General features: G+C 45.8%; 1 protein-coding gene across 7 annotated transcripts in view; it reads right to left on the minus strand.

Annotated features, from left to right (window-relative positions):
- XPNPEP1 (X-prolyl aminopeptidase 1) overlaps window positions 1-21,932 on the minus strand; it is a 30,938-nt gene extending 9,006 nt beyond the window's left edge. Inside the window, exons 1-12 of one of the 7 annotated variants that reach the window (XM_085582766.1) lie at window positions 21,811-21,932; window positions 20,163-20,258; window positions 17,402-17,526; window positions 11,806-11,869; window positions 9,998-10,102; window positions 9,631-9,723; window positions 8,570-8,713; window positions 8,117-8,212; window positions 5,930-6,011; window positions 4,781-4,991; window positions 2,006-2,095; window positions 665-715 (exon numbers count right to left, since the gene is read on the minus strand). In XM_085582766.1, the coding sequence (XP_085438892.1) occupies window positions 665-715; window positions 2,006-2,095; window positions 4,781-4,991; window positions 5,930-6,011; window positions 8,117-8,212; window positions 8,570-8,713; window positions 9,631-9,723; window positions 9,998-10,102; window positions 11,806-11,869; window positions 17,402-17,518 (1,053 nt within the window). In that variant the 5' untranslated portion in view covers window positions 17,519-17,526; window positions 20,163-20,258; window positions 21,811-21,932. Of the gene's footprint in view, window positions 1-664; window positions 716-2,005; window positions 2,096-4,780; window positions 4,992-5,929; window positions 6,012-8,116; window positions 8,213-8,569; window positions 8,714-9,630; window positions 9,724-9,997; window positions 10,103-11,801; window positions 11,870-17,401; window positions 17,533-20,162; window positions 20,259-21,467; window positions 21,739-21,810 lie in introns of those variants that run through there. The other 6 variants (XM_077784684.2, XM_085582768.1, XM_085582767.1 and 3 more) reach the window with 6 other exon arrangements.
- Window positions 21,933-22,378: the final 446 nt, after the last annotated feature.

Genomic DNA, 22,378 nt, shown 5'->3' on the forward strand with positions numbered 1-22,378 from the left:
CACAACTTCCCCTGGACTGGGAAACAGGGGAAGCAAGGCAAGAGCTAGGTTTCATAACCCCTGAGGCTGACTTCTTGGGGTACTCAGACATGTAAAAAGGCACCTTCTAGAAGTCATCAAGCCTTCTCCATAAATAAAGTCAATAGACTCAGACATGAAGTGGCACAGCTTACTAAGTTGCTGTGTAACACTTGGCACTCTGCACATCCACTGTGTACTTCTAACCCAGTGAATACAAAAGTAATTTGGTTTTATTCCATTTTCACAGCACCTCCCATTCATAAATGCCAAATTTGTTCATACTGGCAGACAACACTGATTATCATGAAAATAATTCCAAAGTATTGTATGAAGCTTAATATTATTTCATGATTTACACTACCAAACCAGCACAAGACAGCATTAACACTACACTATCCCTGCTCAGGTAATTTCTCACTCATTCAAGCTTTGGTCTGTATAAAATGTTTTCAAAAAAATTAATTCAACCTTGGATAAAACCATGTTTGAAATCCTTACAAAAAAAACCCCAAACCACCAGATAAACCCCCAACTGTTTCCCCACTTTTAGTAAAGGTACTATAAAGACTAGCAAAAAGTTTATGCCAATGGAGAATTTTACACAGCAACAGAACTTTTAAGTTAAAAAAAAATTATACAATACCTCTTTTTCCAGCCAGTTAAAGAGCTCACACAGGGCAACAGCATCTTTAATCTATGTTAAAATAGGCACAAGAAAAGGGAATTCAGAAGGAGAAAGATGTATCAAGTCTCAGTATAAATAGGTTTTGATGCAAAAGAATTCAACCTGTGAATTTCAGAAACACAAACTGAGAGATGATCAGAGAGGTATCTTCAGGTTTTGCACTCTGTAATTAATATAAATATTGGAAATGTATCTGGAGAGTTAAATCAATGTTAATAATTACTGCTGTAATCTCACTGTATGAAGTCTGGCTTTACCCCACCCATCAGTTTCAAGACTATTTTGCTTTAGCAGCCAAGATCTTGCATCTCAGATTGCAGAAGACAACCACACAACACATCTGGTGATGTGACAGGGGAACATGTCCTTTGGGCACACAGACACCACACAGCCTCTGTCACACAGCTTCTGGCTCTCTTGCCTTATGACCCCCATTTTTGTTCCTTTTTTATTTCTACGTGCAGCATGCAAGGGGCAAGAAGTAGGAGATGTGTACAAGAACAAGGCACAATTTTGCCCTCAGGTGGCAGGTGACAAAGTACCTCTTCTCAGTACAACTATTTTTACTTCCCCTTAACTAACAGAGAGAGAAAAGCATTGAAATATAAAGTACTGGTTCCCAAGAAGCTGCAGAAAATATGGGACAAGCCCAAAACTGCCAGCCCTGCTTCAACTGGCAAATTTTTCTTATTGTGAAAACTGCTGCTTGAAAACCAACAGGAGATAAGAGAAAAGTATAGCATCACCATGAACCTGTTTCACAGGCAGAACTTTCCTTGCTTGAAAATTTGAAGATTCCTGGGAAATCAGCCTCACTTCCAGTGTCATAATGACAAGACTAAAAGAGTGCTTTGAGGACACTGGCTGCTTCTGAACATCTTGGCCTGTGCTTTGCACCACATGTCGAAGAATTTCTGTGTTATTTAGGCTGTGTTTATTCAAACGATAACAATTTGAAGACTCCACTGACAAACACAACAGAACTAGCAAAGGGGAAAGAACATCCCTTTAAGGGCCCACACTGCAAACAACATTTCTCAAGTCTGCACAGTTTTCCCACAGAGCAAGGCTGTTTCCTCACACTATTGCAAATGTTGTTCTTCACGGGAATGCAAAACAAGCAAAAAACCTGCTTCAACAGCAGTAGATGTCTGACAGACCTTTTTTTATCTTGCCATCCAAATTCTTATTTGCTTTTTATCCAAAACATTAAAACTGAAAGGAAAATGCTGTTTCTTTCCCTAAAGGTAAAGCAAACCTGTTGCCATGTGCCAAGGAGACACTCAAGGCTCCACTTACGTGCGCTCTTCTCATGCCTTCTGTTTCTGCTGCGTTCTTCACAGCTTTTGCAATGCAGATGGGGGTATATGGGGTGAGGTATCGGTAAGCCTGCAGCAGAAGGACAGGGATTACTTGTGGATTAGTCAGACTACATAATCCTACAGATTTAATAACTCAGCCTGGCCACAATTTGTACTTTGGCAGCCTCTCTCAACCTTCAGCACTGTGAGATGCTGGTTGCCAGCAGTCAGCTAAGTGTACTGGGGAACAGAGAGGAGAAAGAGTCCTCAGCTGAAAGAAGAACAGCCATAGGGAAATCCGAAGAACTAAACAACAGCTTGTCATGAAGCAGGGTGAAGACCTAGATATCCTAAATACCATATATCTACATCAATGTCTGAGCTATAGATTCCTGTTGGTGACAGACACTGAAGGCCCAGAGGCCAATGAGAAACACTAATCCCTGATGCTATGGTAGAACTTAGGCTGTGGAAACAACCTAAAAGCCACCTTGACTTGTTACCTGACAGTCACCCTCAAGCAGCAGAGAGCAAAGTGTACCCAGCCCAGGTACCAAAGCACTGAGCACCACCACTGTCAATGATCAGCAGCTCTGACAAACACATCAAGGCCCCCAGAAACATGCAAGGTCTTTGCAAAGCTCAGCTTTACATGCTGCCAGTTCTGAAAGGAGCTTACATGGGTGGTTTGAGACAAAGCTTTCCTGTATTTGGATGGGGTGACTCTGCATTAACAACTAGTAACTGATCCCTTACTACTGCACACTTCCTCAAACACCAGCTGTCCTTAGATTAGCAGGAATGCTTGGCTGGTTTCAGCACATCTTCAGAAATTCACCAGCTGAGGTGACTTGCCCAAATCTCATCACACTTGGCATCAGAAGAACCAAGTCTTTGGCTCAGTTCTCTGCTCCACCCATTATATATCAGGAGATGGGATGAGCACCTACAGAAGCATAGCCCAAGTAGCATGTTGTTTACTACTTTAAATGCATCAGCATACAAATATATATCACTCAAATTCAAGGAAAGGCCCAGTAGATCCTCTGCAAAGACTAAATTCAGATAAATCCTACAGGCTTATAATTTACAAATTCTTTAAAACAGCAAAACAATTACACTACATAATGCAGAAACTAAATTATAAAAGAAGTCACAAGAAAGTCAGGAAAGTCCTTTTATCAGTCAGGATAAATAGTCAGATTCTTAGTTTGGCTTGCCCTTTATAGATACTGGTAAGTACTATTAATCTTCTGTGAAAAGTATATTTACATGCAGCTGTAAACAAATCTGTAAAGGGTTTGCAGATCTGTGTTTAATAATGGAATGGATTTTTGCCAGTGTCAATATTTGGCTCTGATGGAGACAGACAGTAGATGGACTTCCAGCACTGGTGCTCTTCACACCAGCTGAGCAACTGGCCTGGAGTGCTTTGAAGTGGTGGAGAGCCAGGGAGGAACTAGAAAAACTCTGGCTCTTTCAGCAACTCTCTAAGTGGCTTTTAATCAAGACATTTCAGTCCTCCTTGCCTGTTTTCTATTGCACAGAGCTCCTTGAGGCAGGGACTCTCCCCATTGCACACACGACATTGCATGCAGCACTGTAATGACTCAGTATCAGCCAAAACTTCCAGTGCTCAGGGGGTAAATAATGTCACTCCAACTCATATTCCATTCTCTAGGTCAGACCTTCTGTACTTCTCCATATGGATACTCCACATAAATCAACTACAGCAGCTTACCCAAACTGGGGATAGGCCATTGACTGCAACTACAGCAAGGGGCTTTCTACTCGCAAGTCAAAAGAACAACAATTTATCCTGATTGTTCCATAGACACTATGCTGTCAGTATCCTGCATTAGGAGGCCTAGAAATAGATTGATGGTGTCTGAAGATTTAACCCTGGACAAGGATAAAAACCTGTATATTTACTCACAGTATCTGTTACTAGACATCACTGTGAACTGGATGGTATTCCAGAGAATGTGATCTCTAGATGTACACAAGATCAAACAACAGATGTACACAAGGTGCATGGAAACCATCTTATTTGTCCACAGTTGCTGTGTCCTTCCCCAGGTATACTCATTGCTATTAGAATATTAGGTGGACGGTGGGAGTCCCAGACAGCAAGTTCAAAAGGATAGCAAGATACAGCATGTATAGCTGTGCAGAAATTATTCTGATGCTACAACTGTCCCTCAGCAGATGCACTAATTGCATGAACAACCAGTGCCTGCAGGTTATCTGTGTCCTCACAGGATTCCAGGCTACAAAACTGTCATCTTCTCCCTCCTGCCTTCAGTAAAGGACATCACATATTTCCTGATATCCTCAAGCCAAAAATAAGGGCAACCACCCTCAGACACTCAAATCAAGCCAAATGCACTCTCCCAGAAGACCTGCTCAACTTTCCTGCAAGTTTCCAGTTTTTGCTGCTTGTCCACATGAGGCTGATATTCCACCCGTGGGCAGAATGACCTGAGTTCACCCTGCTTCCTCTTCCCTCCCCTCTCACTGTACTTGTTTTATCTTAAGCTGACAATTCTTTGGATAAATCGGCTTAGTGAGTTGGAAGGGCAGCTTCAGCAGGAGCAACCCCAGGATTAACAGCCCCTCAATACCTCAGCATGGCTGGATCCCTTCTGCACAAGCTCCAGCTTGCACTGGGCTTTACAGAGGGGAAACTGAGGCTAGCTTCCCGCATTAACACCCTTCCTAACCAAAATAAGCAGAGAAGAGAAAAGCATTTTCCCCTGCTAGGGCCACTGACCTTGGGAATGGCCTCAGTCAGAGCATAGCTGGCTTTGTCACTGAGCCACACTTTCTCCTTGGGCAAGAGGCCGGCACCAACAGCCTGCAGCTCTGACAGGATAGATCCATAGGGCATCACCTGGATTTTGAACTCAGGTTCCAGGGTGGAGTCAAGCTGTAAGTGCTCTCTCACAGCTGGATCCATCATCCTGTCACCATCAATGAAGAGCCTGAGAAACAAATTGGAGAGATCAAATAGGTGAGACCACATCTGACAGTGGCTGGAATAAAAGAGCGAAGGAAAAAAGAGTCTGGCAACATTTCAGGGAGAAAGGAGATCATGAATTATGCACTCTACTTTGTCCTATGCCATTTTAACCATCAGCTTTCACACAGTTTAAATCCCAACTTGAAATTAAGAATTGCCACCCCAATGAGAGGAAAGAGCTGACAGCATTTCTATTTGTATGACACAGTCAAAATGGCTACATCCCACCACTGTGCTTGAAACAGGAAAGTAACAGAAGCAAGTAACAGCCACTCTCTAACTTTTAAGGGCACTATCTGGAAAGAGAAAAGCCACTGCAGTTCTAAGTATCATACTGCTTTCACTTTGACTGAGTTGAAAAGTTCAGCTCAACCTTCACACAGCCTGTACTCACTCACCCAGCCAGGTTTTACCTTAGATGGATCTAGGTAGCAGCTCACAGGTGCTTCCAAAGGAAACTGTGCTTGCTGAGGCTCAGTGTGTGGGGCAGTCACAGGAAAGAAGCCTTCTGTTATAAGCCAGCCCTGGAATTTTCCTGCACTGTCCCTGTAGTTTTGAAGTGACTCAGCAATTAGACTTTTCCCTAAAGTTTGTAATGTCCAGGCCAGCCACATTTCACCCAGAGCTCCAAAGGCCCTACATATTATCTCAGGGTGACAGACAGAGAACTCTGCCATTGTGCTCAAGGTCACCCAGCAAGCCAGCCAAGGTGCAGCAGAGCTCTTGGCTGCCTCTCTAGCTCTGATTAGGGGAGGAGGATAAGTAATGTTGGAGACAAAAGAGCTCAGAAAGGACATTAAAGTACCCAAGCATAGGTATTGAAAGTATTTGAAAAGACAAATACTTTGCTAGAACAGCTTTCCTCAGAAAAATGCATCTTGGGGAAGGGAATACAAGCACCTGATTGTGTTCACTCCTATGATGGCATATGCAAAAAACACAGGATTGTACTCGACATCAGAGCCTCGAAGGTTGAAAAGCCCTGAAAAATAAGAACACCAAGAATCACAGTCCTGGTTCATCTTCTGCAACATTTGAGAAAGCCAAAAATAATCTCACAAAAACAAAGGCAAGCAATGAGACATCACGGGTGCAGTCTGTGAGTCCAGCTCCCACCCAGCTGTCCCACAGCCTGCTTCATTCCTGGCAATCCTAAATTTATGCCAGGAGATGGCACCAGAACCACAGTATGAACACTCCCGGGTGTTTAAACTGGTGTTTAACTTCTAAAGGAGGGCTGGCTTGGAAAAAAGCAGGTACAGGCAAGGAAAGACAAGGACACGTGTAAAAAAGGCAGGGTCTGCCCGTTCTGGTCTGTGCAATGCAATAAAACCCTATTTTGTAACAGACTAAACTTCAAAGTTAATAACTATCATTTCATTCCAACCCTTGTGACATTTGAGGCAAGAGGAAGACACAATAGGCAAGATACAATACCACAAAAAGGCCTCTAATTTGGGCCCCTCCAATATCTCAGATTCAGACTGTAGAATCTTAGCTATTTTTTACAACTACTTTATGCCACACAACTCCAGACAAAGTCAAGAGGGGAAGTAGATGTTCAGCATCTCTAAAATCCTGATTTTAGGGTCAAATAAAAACTCCAGGGTATCCAATTAGCTGAAATAAGTTACTCGAGCCAATAAGGCCAGCCAGCAGGACAGCTGGGAAAAGAACCAACATGTCCTAAATTACAACCGAGCACTGTATTCACCGAACTGTGCAAATTCTGCCATGAAAGTAAAAATAGAGCTTAATTCTCTCCAGGGAAGCAGTAGGTCACTTGAATGCAGGAAAGAGCCACAAAGAACTTTTTACTGCACGGGTACAAACTTCCTCACTCAGCCAGCTCCAGCGTTCCTCACTCAGCAGTAAGAAGACAACAATCTCCTTTGTGCCTCTTTTTCTGTCCCCAGAAACTTGTCTGGAGTTTAATATAGTGAACTGAATTATATACAATTAAAACAACTTCTCCCCTTCCCCATTTAGGATAAGAAATCAACCAGGCACCCGAAAATGAGCTGCTCTTGTGATTTTCTCTGGTTCATCTTAACACCCTTCATACATAACCAAGCTTCACTTTGCTGGAGACATTTAATCTGAAACCACCTCAGGGCACCCATTTATCAGTAATTTAACTGGAGATGCGCCTGAAAAGGTGAGACATACAATCTCTGCTCATGCAGGCCTCCCCAGGGAGGAGTCATATTCACCACTCTCAGAAGTACTTCTTTCACAAAAAAAGCTCTTTGCTCAGTGTCCCAGATCCAGAACAGCCCACGGACCTCATCAAGTTGGCTTCACCCCCCTACAGCAGCATGTGCACTGGTGATTTCTGCAAAAACGACACACAGTACTAGGACAGCAGTCCTGGGGAAACCACTGCTGTTTCTGGCCATTCTTCTTTCCTACACACAGGGCTGGGAGCCAGGGTATAGAGACCCAGCCATCCTGGGGCCCCAAACACAGAGGGGACTCTAGTGAGACCCTGGGTTGAGATGATCTGGAAAAACAAGTTGAGTCCTGACATACTTGTTTTAACCAAAGCACTGGCTGAATACTGGAGAGGTAGAGACTGACTTAAGAAGTTGTGACAATTAGGAAGATTACTGTGAATGCTGCGTACCCCACCCTTGCTTTATGTATACAAAGCCACATGTTGCACTGCTTTGTTTATAGCCCAGACTCCACAGCAGAAAACAGTCTCCATTTTTCCAATGGGTGAGGCATCATCAGGATATTTTACAGCAAGAAAATCTCACAGGTCTTTTTTTTCCATCGCACTGCCTCAGGCTTTGTATGTGACCTTCTCCCTTTGCCTGGGCTGTTTTTCAAAAGTGGTGATTTGCTGCATTTCCTGGGCCAAAACTGTATTCAGGAGTTGCACTGGTGTAATGAGGCATTGTGCAAAAATACAGGCTTGCTGTCTGCGACCTGTTACCAGCACTGCACTTGATAAGAAGTTAATTGACATCTAACAAACATGCTTTCATAAGGACCTCTCACCCTGGCATGGTTCTTCCTTTCCAAGGTAGGAAGAACATTTATTTTGTACAAAGAACTGAGCAAGGAGATGCAAAGACTTACATGCTACTTCATCCAAGGCCGTTACCACAAACCACATGACTTTCCTCTCAGCCATTTTTGAACGGAGGGCTACAATTTTGTCTCTCCAGCTGAGCCCTGCAAAACACAACAGGAAAAGCTACAGTCCCTAACTTTGCTGGGGATGGTGATGCAAACACAGACCAACATATCACGCTTGTGCTCCTCACTCTTTTCTAATAACTGATATGAACAGTGAGTTGCCTTCTAGATGCCCATGGATTTGTTTAAAGTCACCCAACTTCTAGAAAATGGTTTTCTGAAGTTTTGAGGACAGAGGGGTCATTAGCTAAGGTTTGATCACCTTCTTGACTTATTCATAGTGACCGCACTGTGCCGTGGTACTGTTTTTCTCTCTCCTTTGTAAGAGAAAAGCAAAAGGGGGATATAGGTCAATGGGAACAACCCTTGTCTATTGTGAGTTAAGCTACTCACCTGTGTAACTCAGGTCAAGCGTGATGAGAGGCTTGCAGGGGCGTTGAGGGCAATCTGTCCAGATTGTATCAATCAGGTTTCCTTTGACAGGCACAAGGTCATGGCCAGCACTTCTTAAGACTTTGGACATTCTCTTCCACTGGTCTGCCAAAGGGAAGAAAGTCAAGAGTGGGGGCTTTAAGGAACACACGTGTTCAACAACAGCTCTCTTCACAAAGATTAAACTCATCAGAGTCTTCCTTCCCCTTTCCTTCCAAAGCCTCTCCTTCTTACCATTCTCTTAAGAAAGACAGCAAAATCTACTGCAGTTACAGCTCCACAAACATGCCACGGTAGCCAGTGGCAGGTACAGAACATCACAGTCCTGAAGGCTCATGCTTGAGCTAAAGAAGAACTGCTCCAGCTGGGAGACAGAAGTCTCTGGAATAAGCCACAGCAGAAGCCCTAAGGGTGTCCCATCCCACAGTGCAGAACTGTGCTAGATCTAAGTTAGACAAGATGAGAATCACTTCCACACAGCCGCAAGATAGGTCCCTAATCCGTCTGAACAAGCAAATATCTCCCCTTGCGTCCAGTGACCTTCGCATTGTGCTTCATGTTTTGAAGCATGAATAGATGGATACTCTGATATAAATGACACATCTCCCTGTGCTTCCTACAGGAAAAGCTGTAGAGATCCCAAGACCACCAAGCAGGAGTAACAGCTTGACTTGTGCTTGGATGTTCTTGCTCACATGCTGACCAAGGCATTCAGCACCTTTGTACTGAAGTGCCCATGGCAAGCAAAAGCACAGACAAAAATAGATGATCAGAATTCTGCTTTTCAGGTAAAGTCACTGCAGGCCTACAAAGCAATTCTCATCCCTCGTGCTCTGAAGTCAATGCACTGCTGTGTAACTCTTGTGATACATGGCTAAACCAAAATCCAACCTGTTTGGCATAACACCACTACATCTGAAACATGGTTAGCTGCACACCATCACACAACAGTTCAGCCAGAGAAGCAAGGAAACAAAATCCAGTTGCCCAACCCAGAGTTACAAATATAAAGTAAAACCAACCTGCTGGAATAATGAAAGGGTCTACTCCCACCTTCGAGCCTTCTGGGAGGACACTCACTAGCCAATCCTCCTGAGTTGGTGTATCTTTCAGACCTTCAAGGATTAAAACAAAAAAAGTTCAAAGAAGCAGTCACATTGAAACCTTCCCACACTATGCAAAAAGTCCAAGCTAATGCATCAGCTATGTCTAGTAATGAATGTCTAGACCCACAGGCAAGGGCTGTCACAGGACACTAAAGCAGAAGCCATGTATCCAATATGTCCCAAAGTTCCTGCATGATGGGATATCCCTACAGCTCAAGATGTACTTGTGTGAAGTGACTGTTCTCCACTGATCAGTGGAGCAGTATCCCAGGCTCCCACATACCCATTTTCATGAGTGTCCAGTTACTATCCATTTGATGTGCAGCTTGCAGGAAGTAGCGTCCATCAGTCCACATGGCTGCGTGCTGCTCGGTGACTATGGCAGTACCTAGGCAGGGAGGCAGAAAGGTGATTCAGGGTAGGCAGCCACCATGCAGAGACACAGACAGCAGGGACAGTGTTTGAAATTCACCCTAATGCCCTAAAAGGCACCTCTGATCACTGTTCAAAAGTAATTCCTGTTTCAGTGGAGATATTCACTGTTTTCCCTGCCCTGTGACCTTCCAAATCCTATTGGAGACAGTATGTACAAGGGTGCACCTTAATGAATTGCCTCAGATGAACTCAAGCAAATCTCAGCCAACCAGTGGAACTGGGCAAGTGGGGCTTTCTAAACCCTCTGTAAGATGATCTAACTTGGCTGCTGTCACAGTAACATATACTGTACATCCCTGAATTCCATCCCATCCTCTTTTGGGGAGAAAGCCTGGGCTCTGGCCACCCACAAAACACAGCTGATACCAGGCCTGCAGACAAGGGTATCAGGGTATCACTCCCAGCTGTCAGCTGCACCCCTTTCCCAAATGTTACAGCTCTAGCAGAGATGGCTGAACAGGAAACATGAACATAAACTTCTGTTATTTTCACTGTCTGTCCCATTTCACTGACTCCATATGGAGGGATGCAAGCAGACAGCTGAGGGGCAGTGACATCCCAGCAAGGCACTCAAGCTGCCTTGCCCTTAACAATACAAAACAAAACAAACCATGGCACAAACTGAAACTGAATCCAAATCTTTGGAGTCTGCATCTTGACAATACTCTCTGTTGCAAAAAACTGATGCTCCGATTAGCAGAGCATAGTTTCCAATTATTAACTCATTGTCTTCTACCAAATTTCCCCAACACAAACCCCATTTAAAGTTGCTTCAGCCTGAAAAGATGAAGCAAGAAACACAAGGTGAGCCCCTGTGTGAAACCTCACTGATTGGCTGTGCATTAGGCTGGGAACAAACCTTCCAAGTACATAACAAGGGCACAAATTAGAGAGGAAGGTTATGAAGAGGTTGCGCAGAAGGGGCAAAATTAATACAGGATCCATGTTAGCCATTAACAGCAGCCCACAGCCTTGGATTTATCACCTTCCAAATGAGGTCGCAGAGCTCATAGGAACTGATGAATAAACCCTCCAAATATAGGTACCAGTACTTATTAAACTGATATACAATTAAAGGGGAAAATAACTTCAGCAGACTAAAGTGACTTTCCAACAACCACAGAAAGAGTAATTTACACAGCTTAGGGTACAGCTAGGGTAAAAACTAGGTCTCTTGAAACACAGACCTATCCTACAGCCAAGAAAACATCCTGTCTCGGCAAGATAAGCAAACTTTTCCACAGTGTTCAGTTTCCAAATGCAGAGTTTCTGGCCCTGGCTCTGTTCAAACAGAAAGGCCAGCTAAAGCCCATCCACTATTCACCCAGCCTGAACGGGCAACGTAAAAATCTGTTCATACTGGCTGCACATCAAAAGAAATGACCACAGGTTACAGGCACCACATTAAACAGTTAACAGGATTTTATTTTATGAGAGGTTCATTTAGGGGTCAAACATTTTCTGGAAACTTGTTATTCAGCTGATATTACATAATTCCAGCGGGTAGCCAAGACATAATTCTGCAGATGCTGAAACGAGAATAAAATAGTCCAAACAAGCTGGATAAATTTTCTTTTCCATCCTGCCTCTATGCCATGAAAGGAACTATTTTCTTTAGAGGAAAATTATGCAAGAACCCAAATTCTGGAAAGGTACCTGCAGAGCCATCAAATCCAGAGATGAACGCCCTTCTGCAATCACAGGGTGCAATGTACTCGCTCTAGAAAACAAAAGAGGCAGCAATTATTTATAGCAGCAGGGAAAAAAAACAATCATCTGATGACAAATACTTTGATAAGCTTTTCTCCTAAAGGACACCACAGAGAGAACAAAATGAGTTAAAAATTCCTGGGCTCTACTCCACTGTGATTATATTGTATTTATGTTGAGCTGGTGGGTTTTTTTAAGCTGCAGCACTTTTCTCCCACAAGCATCTGTAAACACTGAAGTGCTTCAGAGTTTGCAGACGTTTATTTCACACTCAGTCTCCCCTTTGGGAAACAAACAAATCATGCCTTTGAAACTGCAAAGTGAAGGGAAGGGAAACCAAAAGCACCCCTTGATCTTGGGGTAATCAGCACATAAAATCTGAAAAATTCACTATCTCCACTGAAGTCCCCTCACTGGCATTTATAAGAATTCCTTTAAGACTTATTTTTTCCTGTAATAGTGACATTGAAAGAAAATTGTCAAGGTGGTAAGATTGTAAAAAATTTAATGCTTGGGACTTATCATAAATAGATACTGATCCTTTCATTTCTTCCTTGCCTACTCAAAATCAGACTACAGCCAAAATCACAAGAGCATGGTTTGATGGATGAGAGGGAATCAAAGGCTATTAGTCCATCTTCATCCTAAACCTGTCACAATCTGTGTTTCTGGACATATCTTTTCAGAACATTGTAGAAGAGCCTGAGAATGCACACCTGATATTAACAGGAACTGCCAAAATTAAAAGAACTGAACCTTCACATGGCCCACATGACTTTTTTATGGGATTCCATTCTGGCAAGTTTGTAGGTCAGAACTGCTGAGTAGGCCTGTTAATGAACTAGTGCAAATCAGCAAATCATCTTAATCCAGGCTGACAGCACTGACGTTTGAGCTGCAAAACCCCTGGATTTGTACCTTACAAATGGTCTGAAATCCAACTCTGTTTCTCTGCCCCCAGCTGTGCTGGGGCCAAAGAAACATCTTAGGAACTGAGCTAAGAAATCACTGCCCATTCTCAGGTGCTTTTAGTCCCTACTGTGATAGAATCACCTGATTGTTAAAATATACTCCCTTCAAATCTGTTACTCTTCACTGTTGTAAGGAAGACAGGGTTCAAAGCACAGGAGTGAGTGAGCAGCACAAATCACAGCACCTGGGACCAACTCTTTATTTCTGCTCCAAATCACACATCATCGAACTCCTTTCACAACAGCCATGTCTCTCCCCTCCTGGGAGAAGCCAACCAACCATCCACCACTAACATTTTGAAACTGACCCTTGGGGCAGAAAATCTCATGGCTTAAAAGAGGATATTGTTGAGTGGCTTTTGCTCCCAATTGCCAGGGAGGATTCCTGGTACATACTCCAAAGAAATCTTCCATTTTACCCAAACACTAGTGAAAGTTGGCAGAAAAGAGGGGAGTATGGAGACCATGCGGGCCCTCCTCTCTGACCCAGTTAGTTTCCTGTGCTTTTTCTTGCCCAGCCCCACAGGGATGTGACATGTTCATCATGTCATATGTCTCCTGTGGGGAGAAGGGAGGTCAGGATAGACACCTTGGGAAAGGATGACTGCCCTGAGCACAGCTCCAGCTGATGGGGGGACCCCTCATCCACACACTGCACATTATCCCCACTGAGCCCTTTAAAATAATGGCAAAGGCATCAGCAGACAGAGTGGACAAAGCTGTTGAGGGAACAGAATCAAGTGTCTCTTTCCCCACTGCCTGCCTCAGAGCAGCAGGACAGAACATAAAGGCAGTGATGCCAGACCTGAGGATTCCTTATTTCAACATTCCCTAGAGACTATTCAGCCTGTTGACTGCTCCTGCTTCGACTCCCCTCTCCTACACTTCCCAGCTCAAAGGTGGTACATCATCTCCCAGGGTCCAATGCCAACAGGAGATACTGGAAATTTCCCATCATGGATCACATCTCTTAAATACATCCCAAATTATGTACTTAAGTACAAATCAGAGCAGTGATTTATTTTCCATTTCTCTTGACAAACATAACAGAGTCTACAGGCTAGTTTGCTTGTGAAGAAGCAAGTTCGCATTCATAGCATGGGTTAACACGGTTAACACCACAGAATGATGAAATAGATAAAAACAACTTTTAAAAAAATACAAGAGAGAAAGAAGTGCATGAGTTTTAGATCTCGTAAAAGCTGACCCAAATAATGACTACATGGACATACCTCATGCTATCCCATTCACAGACAAATCCAGGGAGTGTTTTGAGAGTTTATAGTGAGGCAGAAGGGCTTTAAAAAGGGAGTATCAGGGATCTGGAGGGAAAAACAGTTCATTCATCTGTCAGTCTGAATTCTTGCACACCCACCTGTTCTGTTCTATGCAGCAACCCCCACTGTGCAAAGATGAGCCCATGTTTTGCACAAGCTAAAATTACATGGAGAACACCTGTGTATGCCACACAAAGCATAGACCAGAGCACACAGAGAACAAGGTATTTCCCTGAGGCTTGTCTTGCAGCTCTGATTGCCTTCAGCCTGCCCTCCTCAGTCCTTTCACATCTGCTTCTCACCATACCTGTCAGTCACACAGACAAAAATGCGGGCTACATCACAAAAAAAACTCATCTAAGACTGGAAGAACCCCCAAAAAATTAGTGCTGCTTCTCCCCAGCGCCTACAAGGTTGCACTGTAAACATGTTAAAGCTCATTCTAGTCTAATGTCAACCAAGATCAGCAATGCAAAGTGCATCTGGCTACCCTTAGAGGCATGACACTGGTGTCATTAAAGAACAAACACTGCAGTGTACCTAGAAGGAAGGGAGATATCTCTGCCAAAAAACTAACTGCACTGGTAAGATCTGGAACACGCCATCTCCTGCTTTATAACTTGGCTGATTGCTCAGCTTAGCACAAGTGTGTGTCAGAGGAGCCCGCCCTGAGCAGAACACAGCACCTGTGCCAACCCAAACACAGGGCCCTAAGCTGGGCAGGTGCTTCCTTCATGTGGACAACCAGCCAATCTGACCAAATTTGTTTTGAGTCAAGGCCTGGAGGGTGAAGCCAGCCACAGTTAAGATGTGACTGGCTCCAAACCCAAGCTCTAATCCAAACATCATTCCCTCCTATTAAGAAGCAGCTCTTCCAGTCTCTGAATATTCCCATATGGGTAAAGCCCAGATTCAATGTAAACACACATTGATTCAACATAATAATGGATCCTGCTTTCACCACTGCAACATCCCAAAAGCTCTGACATTTTTAACTAAACCATAAAGGGTTTAGGTGCCTCATTCCTAAAACTGTGGTTTTTCATTCCTTCGTGATCCTTGGGCACCTGTAGCCACCCAGCACACATGAAAAGAAATGGAACTCTTTGGGCTTCATTCCACTTTTGGCTGGGACTGGCCTCCTTTCTCATTAGCCTCTGGACCACTCAGGCCCCCAAGGGAAGAGTCTGTTTCTCTGACTTCTTATCACTAGCATCAAAGTTTTCAAAAATTAAAGCAGCCAGCCAACATCCAGGGCTGAGTGCAAGAGCCACAAATCTAAGGCAGCTTTGGTTAAGTCTGAGTCAGAGGCAGCTGTGTTTGAGAAGCTCTGCAAGTCTTTCAGCTCCTTACAAAACCAAACATGGAAAGCAAAGGATACAACTGGTAGCAAGACTCCTGGCAGTATGATAATCTAAGCCACCTAGCCTTGCAGGAAAACCAATATTAAAAGCATCACAGAACTCAGAGCTCATCAACATTCCCAGTGTTACAAAGTGGAATTAGTCAGCAAGTTGCAGCATCAGGGTGTATCAGCATCAGTCCAGTCCAGAAGTCCCTTTGCAACCCAGAAGGGAATAAAGTTTCCAGCAGTATAAATCTTGTGGCAACACCACAGGAGGGAAAGCCCTACTTGTTGACAAGTTCTGTGATGAGGATGCCAGGACAGACTCAGGAATAGGTGAAAGAGGCAAGGACAGCAATACATATCTTGTTTGGACTGTTGGGAGGAAATGGCTTGGGCCACCAAACACTTGGGTATCATTAAAACACAATATTCTGACTCATGGAGGGACCTGCCTAAGAGCAAAATCGGGTTGCAAGACTAAAAAATTCTTGTTTGCAGACAGGAAACAAACCCTTGCTTGAAACATGGAGAAGTTTCAAATCACAGGTCATCACAATTTACCTGGAATCAGTAGGGCTGTTCTGGGATCAACAGGTTTCTGTCATTGGCAAAAACTGCATCAATTCCCAACTCTTACAGAAAAAAGATCCTGCACCAGCTATTCAGGAGGCACCAGAATCAGCAGTTTTTAGTAATCGTTTCCATTCAGATAGATTCCCTCTGCAGAGAAACCTGACCAACTCGCCTGGCAGGAAATAGCAACATGGGGTTCTCTGCTTAACTGCACTCTGTCAAGGAAAGAAAGCAACAGAAAAACCCAGAAGTCCTGAGGGTCACATTCTTCAACTCACATGACAGCATTTAATGTCTAGTGAAATGAAACCGGAGTTATATATGGACAGAGGCAGCTTGAGGCAGGAATGCAGCAGACAATAGCAGCTGCAGAAAACGCCTTCCCCCTACCTGCCCAAGTTTGGATCTCCCTATGAGGAAACATGATGCTGCACATATGGTCCCAGGGCACAGGCAAGTCTGGACCCGGCACACCCCAGTGCCAAGTCAAGGGCAAAGGTTCTGATTCAGTTGCATTTTGCCCTTGTGCACCCTGGGGTAAAAGGGAGCTTTGAGTGTGTGCCAGTAAAGCTTCAGGTCTTTTGTTTCCTGAAAATGGCTAAGGGAGGGAAAAAACCTCAGCAGTTCTTGGGTCTCCTAACAGAGTGAACAGAAGTGTCAACCTTACACATGAGCAAGCAGAGGACGTAAAAGGCAGTTCAGCAATTTAAAATTTATGTCACAGACTACAAAATTATTAACAGTGGAAGCACACACAGCCCCCCCACCCTGGGCCCAGATTTGCCTCCTGTGTTTAGTGCACAGAATACGATGCAGAGCAGCCTGGAAAGGCAAGTGCCACTGTGGCCTGTTCCTTCCCTGCCTCTCCTAAGGCCCCTCCATCTGGGATCTGAAGGGCTCTAGCATAAGGCAACAAATTCCACCAAGAACTGGATCTAGCAAAGAGAAAACTCTGGCAACTAAACCTTTACTACCTTGATTGAGAGTATGTATTGATCAGGAGATGCTACTGGGGAGAGTAAAGCCCAGATAAGGCCTGTTCCTTCCCCAGTAAACCCTTTCTTCCCAACAGCCAGGATGAGTACAGCAAGTGCCCTGGCAAGCTCCCTTTTCTGCACTGTGATCTCCCTGAAGACAATCTGATGGAAAGCTGTTGGTGGAATATCCACCCTGATTTGTCACAAGAACATAAAAACCTCAGTCTCCTGAACAGACCCCAGAAATGTTTTCCAGCATGATATTTCTCACGTTTCCCAGACTTTTATACTACAACCATTAAAGTGAGTAAACAAAGGATGATTTTAGTTATACCTGGCCTTTATTTTTTGCAGGGAAGGAATGTATGACCATTCCCATAATGCATCCATCCATACCTGGTGGGCATCTCCAGAGGGCACTATGTAGGCTTGGACAGGCTCCTGTACATATCTGGGGTTCTTCATCACCTGCCGGAGTTGCTTCAGCAGCTCTGTTGTAATTTTAGGACTCATCTTCCTACCTGCAATTAAAACAAAGCATGAAACTTCAGTGTTTCTCCAGCCATCCCAGGTCACCCACATGCACAGGCTGGAGGAAGCTGTCTCCACTGGAAACTCCCTTTGAGGACAACTGTGCCAACATCATCCCTCTCAGATCAGAATTTCACCTGTCTTGTCCCTTCATTTCTTGAGAACAAGAAATCAGGTTAAAGTCAGAGAGTTGAAGCTGGCCTGTCCTGGAAAGGATCTTTCCCACCTGGTGAAAGATGGCATGCCCTGTAAGCTTAATGCACTGGTCAACCCCTCCTTGCACATGGACAGCACCAGGAACAAAGCACCTCAGGACATAGCCTGTGACAGCCAGGAAAGGTCTTGGCATGGGAGCCAAGTACCCAGAGACCAGAACTGCACCACCTATCAAGTGCACTGAGAGAAGCTCTCAGTCTTCACTATAGGGCCAGGGATGATGTGGCTTATACACCACAGGAGCACAGGCTGCTGGGAGAGGAAGACATGCACATCAGGAACTCAGATAAGGACCAATTATAAATGTAACTTTTAGAAGTTTTATTGTAGCCCAGAGTTTAATGGTGAACTGCTGACTGAATTAATTCAGATAAAAGGTATCTGCTCTCAAGGACATTCAGAGGGATGCTTTCACTGGCCACATTGACCTCAGGGCTGCATACTAGTTCACCTAGCAAGAACACAGCTGTAACAGGAGGAACAGCCCACTGAACTCTCACAAGTGACTGCCAGAGGACAACTAAGGATGCTTACGGGAATGTTCTCTAAAGACCTTTGGCAAATGCTTTGCAGATCTCAGCTGGTATCAGGCAGGGGTGGGGCACAGCCTGGATGGCACACAGCAGATCAGAGGCAAAAACAAGGGCACAGGCCAGTCACCCTCCCTGGCTGTGTTTTTGCAGTGGATGTGTCTTTGGCACTGCAGTGAACACCAGCCTCTCAATGTGCTCCCCCAAAACTCTCACCAGCCAGCGCCCGCTGTGAGCACCCGGCACAGTGATGCGCCAGGCCCCGCTGCTGTGCTGGCACAAGAGATGGCTGCAGTGGGAGGCACAAGCTGGCTGCAGAGGATGACTGGCCAAAAAACTATGAAAATCAAGTAGCCTCAGAGGTTCTCCACCTTTTTCTTCACTCATATCACCAAAGCGTGCCCAACCTTCCCGGTTTTCTCCCCAGGCCTCTCACGTTTTTAAGAACTCTTACAACTTTAATGCTGTCACTTTCCAGGGCAAGGTGGGTTATGTGCTGCTTGAAGGCCATGCTATGAAGTATTTTATTCTGACCAGTTAATTTCACAGCTCATTTCACAGCCATGTCTACAAACAGGTCATAGAGGGGAGAAGCAAACAGCATGCAAGTCTCAAACATTTTTTGCTTATCCAAGCACTTATTCTATTTAAACTTCAGTAGCTAAAAGGAGTCCCGGATGACATCAGTCTTATGGCAAAGCACAATAAGGCACAGTCCCTACCCTGTGATGTTTGCCATCCAAACAGGAAGGCAGAAAAGGCTTGATTTCACCAAAGTCACACAGTAGCACTGTGACCAAATCACAAACTGAATCAAGATCTGGTGCATTCAGGTGTAAAGAAAACCCAAGACCACCATTCACCTGTCTCATCACAGGAGGTTTAGAGCACACCAGACCTCTGTGAGACTGACTCTGCCCACAGAGTCAGGTACACAGGTACACTGTCTTTTAAAACCCAGAACACAATAAGCACAAAAAGACACCATACTGGTGTATCCTCAAACTGGCATCTTGTCCTTTGCTGGGGATTACACCTCAGATTTATTTCCAGGACAAATTTTATTGTTTTATGCAGTGTTTGCAAGCCACACTGAACTTTACAATACTGTAATTGTTTCTGTTCATCCTCCACAGTGAGCTGCTGTAACACTCTATAACACTGCTGCTGATTTATGTTCAGATAGAGTGAAACACACAGGAGAGAGAACAACAACATAGTGAGTAGCCAGCAGAAAAGAATCTCTTTCTACAAACTCATAAGGACACAGCTTCCTTTCTTGGCCTGTGCTTTGTGTCCAGGAGTCTACAAGTCTCATATAAATAGGCAAGGCATGACAAGGCTTTGCCTTTTAATAAAGCTCCTTGCTGACAAGCCATAGTTTTCTTAGCAAGATGAGATTCTCTCAAGGACAAAAAAAACTCCAATAATTTAAAAAGTATTCTCACTGTTGAAAGATTTGCTTGCGATATTAAAAACACAACTAAGGTAGATTAGCAACAAAACCCCAATTAGGGAGTACTTCTATTTTGGATAACCCCCACATTATAAGAAATGGCTTTCAAAACATTCTTCACAAAATTTACAATAAAAATTGTCTTCAGTTTCCAGAGAAATAGAAGCTGTTTTCTCAGAGATAGTTGGTAGCCATTTAATCTGGTCACCCTGTAAGTCTTAATAGGTGACTTTTCCTCCCTTGGACATAATTACATGTCTCTACAAAGTTAAAACAGCTTCTCTATCATTATTTCTATCATTATTTAATCAGTCCAGTGATTAAAACGAAACACAGCTGAAATTAAGGTACTGGCTGTAGCAGTGCAAGAACCACCCCCATTTCCTGCCCTAACTTTTTCAAAGGTATCATGCTCCTTTGTTACCTGTCTCTGCAGTCCCCCACGTCTGGATGTCACTTGTCTCTGCTCACACAAAATACCATCCAGCTCTTTGCTCAGCCTTCATAAGCTCCACTGTGCCTGAGAAAGCAAAGGGCAAAACTGAAATGGCTAACAAACTTTGTCCTCCCATAAAACATTCTCATCCCCTAGCAATGAGCTGAAAATGCATTAATATTATGCTCTTGGTAGTAAGATTAGAGATGCACTGAGGGTGAACCATGAGGGAACAGGGAACGTCAAGGGTCAGGCATTTGCTTGCCAAGATTTATGATTAAATCTTGCAAGTGCATGCTGGTTTATGCCAATTTGTCTTCTCAGTCACTCTGTCAGGGGCCACTCCCCGTAATACAGATGGGGAAATTAAGGCAGAGCAGGAGTAACATGCAAAGTACGACTGTAGCATGACAAGAGCCAGAGCTGGATCCCAAAATCTGCCACTGTCTAGACATATATTATCTACACCTCACTCAGACTGCAGGAGGCAGTTCTCCAAGAGCCCAGACCAGATCCTGCCTGGACAGCATCTCCATCAGACACACAGGGCAAAGAGCAACGAAAATGCTGCCAGAGGAAGCAGACACATTCTCCTGCCTCCCACACACACAGTGATGGGCTGCCACGAGCCCCGGGGCCAGCAGTGGCCGGGGCCACCAGGCCCACTGTGTCAGGGTGTGTGCCAGTGCCACCGTGGGGAAGGGAGGCAGGCCAGCAGGTCTGGCTGCAGCTGGGTCTGCCTGTGGCTGCTGTGTAGACCACCCTGAGTGTTTATGTCATGTTTTCTTCAGATATGCTCGTCCTTGTGTTAATTTCCTCTCTGCTTTCTCTTTTATGAATAGTCTTGTTCAAAATAAGCACATTGGCTTGCACAGTCGGGAGCCAGCAGCACCACCTCAAAGCCAGGCTTCTCTGCACACAGGGCAGTCTGAGCAGCCATACACTGAGGCACAAGCCCATTGCTTGTCCCCTCTCCACAGGACCTGCAGCACCTCTAAGGCACCAAACAGAATGGCAGAATTGTTAGGGTTGAAAAGGACCTCTGGCCCAGTCCAATCTGCTGCCAAGGCAGGGTCACCTGCAGCAGGTGACAAAGGAACACATCCAGGTGGGTTTTGGATGTCTCCAGGGAAGGAGACACCAAAGCATCCCTGGGCATCCTGTTCAGTGCTCTGCTACCCTCAATGTAAAGAAGTTCTTCCTCATGTTAAGCTGGAACTTCTTGTGGTTTAGTTTATGGCCATTGTTCCCCATCCTGTCGCTGGGAGCCTGGCACCATCCTCCTGCACGCACCTTAAAACCATTTATACGCATTGATGAGATCCCCGCTCAGTCTTTTCTTCTCCACACTGAACAGGCCCAGCTCCCACCGTATCTCCTCGTAAGAGAGAGATGTTCCTGCCCACCTGGGCTAAAACCCCTCCCCAGCCCTCCACAGGACTGACGGAGCCGCCTGGGCCTGGCCACGCCGGCCGGCCCGGGCTGTCAGTGCTGGGTCCCCTGCAGGGCCCGGCCGCCCGGGCTGGGCCTGGAGACCCGCGGGGGAGCGGCGGGAGGGGAAAGCCAGGCCCGGCTCCCGCTCCCCGCCATCAGCCCGGGGCACCCAGCCCGGGCCGGCCCCGCTGCCGCGCCTCACCTGCCGCCGGCCCGCCCGCGCCGCCGCGTCAGCGCCCACGTGGGAGCGGGGCCGGCCCGTGGCGTCACTGCCGAGTCACGGGGCGCGCGGCTCCGGCCCGGCGTGAGTACCGGCATGGGCACCGGGATGGGCACCGGCACCGGGATGGGTACCGGCACGGGCACCGGCCCCGGGATGGGTACCGGCAAGGGTACCGGCACCGGCACCGACACCGCTGTGGTGTGGCGTGGCCGCCCGGTCGAACCCTGCGGGCACCGCCCGTCCCTCCCGTCCCCGCCGGCGGTGCCCGCGCGGGGTTCGGGTCCCGCGCTGTGGGGCCCGGGGCACCGAGTGCGCTGCCGCCGGCGGGCAGCGGCCGGAGCGCAGCGAGGCGCCCGTCCCACACCTCGGTCTGCGCTCGCCTCCGCCTTCGCTTCGCTCTTGAGCTCCCAAAACCCAGCGGGTTCGGAGCGGCTGGGGCCGCGCTCCGCGGGCCGCGGCGGCTGCGAGCCCCCAGGGCGGGCGGAGAAGGAGCCGGGGCAGGAGAGGCTGGGGGCTCACACCTGCTCCCCCAGCACCACACTGGTGG

This window comes from Lonchura striata, chromosome 6 (assembly GCF_050655825.1).
Source record: "Lonchura striata isolate lonStrDom1 chromosome 6, ASM5065582v1, whole genome shotgun sequence".
In the NCBI taxonomy this organism is placed as follows: Eukaryota; Metazoa; Chordata; class Aves; order Passeriformes; family Estrildidae; genus Lonchura; species Lonchura striata.